We start from the raw sequence: 6475 nt of genomic DNA on the forward strand, positions 1-6475 counted from the left end.
TTCAAACATTCATTTTAAATCAAAGATTTCTCATTATCTGAATAGAAATCAGAATAAACATTGTGTTTTAGTTCAGTTAAGATTATGAAAATAATTTTTACTTGCCAAATGCCACAATAAGAGAAGAGATTTTCAATCAAGTTCTTCAAAATTAGATGGTTAAACACATTTGGTAGAATTATATTTTGAATGACATCATTTGGGTCAAAGGCTGTGAGTCGCCTTCCAGGACTTTCTGGAATTTTGGCCCATTTCTCCAAACAGAACTGTGTAACTAACTCAGGGCACCTTGCTTTTTCCAAAACTGTTTAAAAAAAATTGTGTATGTATGTTTTTGAATTTTATGGAATACATAAAAAATAATAATCCTCCTCTCATTATTTTAGTATAGTGTAAAAAGTAATAATTTTGATAAATGTAACATTTAAAAAATTTAATGACAAAGTGAGGAATAAGCAGCTCGTCTTTTTAAAACACTATTTTAAGATCTGTATTTCTTGTAATATTTCACTTCTTGCAGTTTATAATGTCACATTATTAAATTAATCAAACTTACTTATGTGGTAGGCCTGCGACATGAAATCCCTCTCCATGATTCGTCCCTCAGACGGGAGGACTCTTCCTCCTCCTCCCCCTCCTCCTCCTTCAGCGTAATCGTCATCATCCTCATCGTCGTCGTCAGAATCTGCAGGAGTTTTTTTTCCATACGGCTTCAAGAGTTTTATGCAGCGAATAAGGACTTTACTGCCTGGAGCAGAAGCAGAAAGTCATGATCACTCATCAGGCGCTAAACCAAAAACTTCCACTATAAAAGTTGTTAGAATTCAGGTAAAGCATTTTTACACTTTTGACTACATTTGCGACTGAATTATCTTTCAAAAGTAGAGAAAAGGGAAGGAAGAAACACTTTGAATCAGAAAATATTCACCCAAACCGACAATAAGAAATACTTTTGTTTACATCAGCTGTTTGGTTTTGAGTTTAGCCTCATATGCGAGTGTTATCAGCTGAGGCCTAACAGACTGATGGGAAAGTCTCAAATGTCTGTATTGTGGTGGGAGCTGAAATGATTAATCAGATTAATTGTGATGAATCAAATATTGAAAAAATCGTCAACTAATTTAGTAACTGATTAATCTCTAACTGGAGTACACACACTACAAAAAAGGACATTTGCTGAAAAAAGAACAACAATATATTCCGACATAATTAAGAAAAAACTGTACAAAATACATTTTGCATTTAAAATTAAAAAAAACATATTTGCCAACAAATATGTTTTAGCCAAAACTCCAGTGGAATAGTTTTAGCTTCACCTGCAATAAAATGTTTATTTTCTTATTTAACAAAAGGAACTGAGTTATTTGTTTCCTGCCTATTTTTAATGTATTTCTAATATTGTATAAAACAGGCTTAAGTGGCTAAATGAACAATCTGTTGAATGCCAATTTTTTTCAAGCGATTAACCTATTAATCTTCAGATTAAAACAATTACTAAAATAATCCCTCGTTGTGGTGGTGCTCATGTATGAAATAATCCCTGTTTACCATTTTTATTGGTGCAATGTTCAGCACTGGGATCCAGGTCTTCTAAAGCGTACTGGCAAAACTCCACCAGCTTGCTGTATCGGAGGCTTTTGAACAGACGCTTCAAAGTCTTCTCGTTCAAATTCTGAAAGAAGAAAACGGAGGAGAATAACAGCACAGCAAACAAGAAGAAACGTGGGCAGTCACACACACTCAGGTGCTCACGAGGTGCTCTTTGAGATTGTCCACAGTGCTGAAGTGGTCAGGCAGCTGTAGTAGAAAGTCAGACACGTGCTCCATCAGGATGTCGTATTTGTTCCGCCTGAAAGAGCAGAAAGAAGAGAGAGGATTTGTTTAGGAGGGGAACCACAACAAGAGAGTAAAATGAGACACAATCACAACATAACTTATTTACATTTTTTTTTTCTTTGAGACTTTTTCTTTATTTCTTTTTGTTTTAAGTGGAATTTCCAAATTTATTTTGATATTTTTTTTGCTTTTGGAAAGCATGAAAATAATTGTAGAAATTGATAAATACAGCATAAATACTGGTGAAACTTTTTCTGTTATTCTATCCTTGTTTAGTTGGTTTATTAGTCAAGATTACATACTTTCATTATAAATAGTCACAGCTGCTCCTGTGTTTTAAGCTTCCAGAAGTATTGACCACTCCTGGTCTATACCAATACTGACTGTATCAAATATATCAATGTAAGTACATTGACAGAGGTTCTTAAATCGGCAGCTTAAGTTTCATATGCTTTAGCCCACCCACAGTGGATTCTAACCTCATAGACAAAAAATTATATTAAAATTTTATACAAAATTTTTTTATGGATAAAGGCAGTGTGTTTTATGGCACTTAAACTGAATTCAAAGTTCCAAAATCCTGATACAAGGATAAAAATCTTCAAAGGGCTCCCTTTTTTAACTGTCAGGTACTTAAAAACCCAAACAGTCAATGATTGCACAAAAACATAGGATTAGAATGTCTTAGTAATGTAAATATGTGTGTAAAAAAAAGGTAAATATTTTTTCCAAGCCAGACGTTAAAGACTGCATAAGTTATCATGAAGTCAGACAAAACAAAGCAAAACCTGAAAATGACCACTATGAAAATGACCACTATGAAAATGACCACTATGAATATGACGTAAAATGCAAAGACAGTGTTTACAAATATATAAAACAGAATACTGATGTTTGATGCTGATAAGAATAGTTATTATATCCTTGTTTAATTGACTTAGCAGTGATGCTTGTAAAAAATTCTGCTGGTATTTTGTTGAGTCTAAAGTTTGAGAATTTATAAGAGTTAACTAAATGTGCTGAAAAACAAAAACAGAACCAAACAGACCTGTTGACATGGAAGCGCTTGAGCAGGAGCAGAATGGAGTGCTGCTGCTGTCCTGTCTTCAGCCGTCTGACGTAAGACTGCATGGTGATCAGTTCGTGCTTCACAAGACACTTCCTCAAGTAGTGCATTTTTCGAGCATCTATCCTGCTCAGAACCAACAGCTTGTGTCAGTGTGAACATTAAAATAACAATTAGCTGCATTTCCATCAACCATAAAATTGCGCATATTGCAATTAGAAAAATGTATTTGATTAAGGCAAGCGTGCCAATTTCGAAAAAACATTTTTGATTAAAGGTTTTCCCCCTCTAGGATGAGGTTGGGTTTTTTCTGCATTTTTGAAATGGATGTATTTCGCAAAACTGGAATGGAAACACTTTATTCTTTATTAGCTGGATGTTGCTAATGACGAAAACATCGAAGAAGAGAACAGGAAGTGGTAGGAGGATCAGGGTTTGTTTTTTGTTTTCTTTCAGACAATCTGCAGCTGGCTGCAGCAGAGCTCTCACAGCATCACACAGTTCATAAAAGCTGTCTGTCATTCCAACGTATTGAATCCAAAGCTCTTTAGTAAAATGACCGACAACAATTTCCCCAAAAAGCAGCATATGAAGCCGCTCCCAAGTATAATGGGCTTGCCGTTCCAACATCTGAATAAGATGCCAACGTCTCCTCTGATTGGCTAAATTATGAATCCCAAGTGTAAAGGGCTTGTCATGGCTGAATTAGAAATATATATCATGTAACTGTTTACATCTGTCGCTGCCATAATGTTCAATAACTCCTCGTATGAACAAACTTAATCATTTTATTTCTTAATGAAAACACCGCAATTGTGAAATTATCTTTTTCCGACATTAGCAGAAAACAAAGATTTGCGCCACATTTGTAATGGAAACGCAGCAACTGTAACAGCAGACTGAAGCAAAGGACATATCACGTGTCTCCTACTTGAACAGACTCCCATGCAGATCGCTCTGTAGCTCTCCTTGCCAACGACCACGGCCAACTCTCTCAAGCACGCAGTACGAGTCGTTGCTAATTTTTGACTCGGGATCGTTGTTGCTCCCGATCAAAGTTCGGAAGCGCAGATCCTGGGAAGCCACAACCACGAGCTTTCGTCCATATCTAGAGGGTAAAATAAGAGAAATGTATTCAGCTTTAAGTGAATACTTTCCAATTTGACCAAAGTTTTAGTGCCAAACAGGTTGAAAGCTCATTGGTAAACAGTTGTTGATGTAAGGAAGCCCAGGCAAGCTTATTGAATCATTGACTGTGCAGGAACCCAGTCTAAGTAAGCATGTGGTAACAGTGGAAAGGAACCTCTCCGCTTTAACAAAAAGAGACCTCCAGCTGAACCAGGCTCACTATGAGCAGCCAGATTCCCTGACAATTTCCTCCTCATATCATGAATTACTATTAAAACACACCAACCTTTCCTGAGCCTCCTCCAGGTTAACCAGAAGAGCAAAGGACTTGGAGCGGATTTGCTTTGTGACGTTCTTCCTCTCTTTGAAGAAGACACACGAGCCTTGTATTCCATCCTGATTCTCGGGAATGACATGAAGAGGATAAACGTCTCTTCTGTCAAGAGAGAATTTCTGTTTCTGTGTTTCACAGCCCGTCTCTGGGTCGATGTCCTTAAACCTGAAACAAAAAAATCCAGGCTATCAAAGGGAAAACTTCAAAGTTCATGTTAGACTTAAACTTTTAATAATACAATATATGAAGAAAAGCATAAAACACCATGTAGTGGAACATGATGGTGATGACATCATTTCGTATGGATGCTTTTTACTGCATAAATTGATTTCCAGGTAGATGGAACTAATACAGTTTTAGCAAGAAAATGTGAGAAAATGTGTCATGTTGAAGGTTTTGTCTTGAAAATTGGAATCATCCTGCAATTTATACATTCATAAACCAAATACTCACATAAGTCTAATTATACATATGAATATGCAGTTAACAAGTGTTATTCCAGTCCCTAACAAACTGTAGAACCTGACTGAAAAGAAAACTGTTTAAAAGAATGACCTTTTTCTACCTTTTCTTACCTTTTACAGTTCTGTCCATGTCTAATTTAAGTAACTGAACTGCAAAAACTTGATTATAGTACAGACTCCATATGTTTTCTTTTTCGGTGGGCGTTGTGCAAACCCTATATAAAAAACAGGCTTCATGTTTGGTCTTAATTAAAGTTATGCGTTAAATACTAAAGATATCTGTTACATATCACTACCCCTAAAGTGAGGAAGAGATTACATTTTAAATTTCATTGTGCTTTCTTGGACCATGACAAATTCTATTGTATAAAGTTAAATAAAACGTTTGACTTTTACGGGAGTAAGTGGTGATATTGAACCCTGGCTTTGTACGAGTTAAACAGAGAAAATGTTAAAAGTTCAGTTTTGAATAAACTGGCAACAGGGAGGGTCGCGCGAGCACCTGTCAAACAACTCGATGTCCTCCCTCTCCTCGGGCAGCTCGTGGAAGCTCAGGTCGGCGTTGTTAACAAGAGACCTCCAGATGAAACCCTTGGTACAGTCGTCTAGCTTCAAGGGAAACTTTGGATCTCTGTCCTCCAGACGTATCCAAAGAGACGGGAGGGTTATTCCGTCCAGTCCCTCCAAAGCCACTTCATCCACAACGATGCTGAGCGCATCCATAGCTGAGCTAGCCCTGCATGCTACAAGCTACGCTAGCAAACCGAATCGAGCCGAATTGTTGAACATATACAGTTCGCTTCCGTTGGACTCAGCTTCTTATGTCTTGCTGTTTCTCAAGAAAACTTTTTTTTTTCCATAAAAGTATGCTTGATAATACGCTACCGCAACTATAGCAACCAGAGCACTGACTCCAACTAGTTAATGTTTGTGTACATCATATTTCAACTTTGACCTTACGTCGTGCGTATGCATGAATAAACCTCTCCTCAAGGCGGCGCTCAAGGACACTTTTGGAAAAGCAGCTGTTTCACGAAGCCTAGCAGTGTGGAGGCCACCTCTAGGATTTTGCTGGTCTTACACGCTTTTTTTCTTTCATATTGTAACTATTTATTTAGTCATGGTGTAACTATTCTATTTTTCAATTTTACATATCCTCGTCCAATTATTCTCTAGAATTACATTCAACAGGCCCAAATCATTTGTTTCAGTAACTCAAGTAAAATAAATTGATTATACAGACCGATGCTTTCAAGCATTAATTTCTGTTAATTCTGATTCTCTGCTTACAGCTAAGAAAAGCATTTAAAATTGGAATATAATATCAGATCCAAAGACCACAGAAATGTGAGCTTAAAGAAAAGTATGCTCATTACCCGTTTATAGATTATTTTCAAAAGGTACTTATAATACAAAAACAAGCCTTATTAGAACACGTATTGTAAATGCCTAAATATGATTCCATTTTAAGTACTATGAAATAAATTTTTAATTAAAATAAACTTTCCAAAAGCATGTGTATATTTGATGTGATGTACACGGAGTATTAAACCGGTAGCGCTGATCTTAATGAGAGAGGATTGTTTAGTTGAAGAATTCACCTTCAGCAGGAGTAAATATATTGCTTCTTATTCCACTTTCCACATG

General features: G+C 36.4%; 1 protein-coding gene across 1 annotated transcript in view; it reads right to left on the reverse strand.

Moving 5' to 3' along the window:
- Positions 1-6018, reverse strand: part of gtf3c1 (general transcription factor IIIC subunit 1) — a 32686-nt gene extending 26668 nt beyond the window's left edge. The window contains exons 1-7 of the mRNA XM_081616998.1: positions 5331-6018; positions 4317-4529; positions 3834-4010; positions 2885-3028; positions 1753-1849; positions 1549-1672; positions 557-748 (exon numbers count right to left, since the gene is read on the reverse strand). Coding sequence (XP_081473124.1) covers positions 557-748; positions 1549-1672; positions 1753-1849; positions 2885-3028; positions 3834-4010; positions 4317-4529; positions 5331-5551 — 1168 coding nt within the window. The 5' untranslated portion in view covers positions 5552-6018. The remainder of the gene's footprint in view (positions 1-556; positions 749-1548; positions 1673-1752; positions 1850-2884; positions 3029-3833; positions 4011-4316; positions 4530-5330) is intronic.
- Positions 6019-6475: the final 457 nt, after the last annotated feature.

This window comes from Poecilia reticulata, chromosome 1, assembly GCF_904066995.2.
Source record: "Poecilia reticulata chromosome 1, P_reticulata-male-v2, whole genome shotgun sequence".
Taxonomy (NCBI): Eukaryota; Metazoa; Chordata; class Actinopteri; order Cyprinodontiformes; family Poeciliidae; genus Poecilia; species Poecilia reticulata.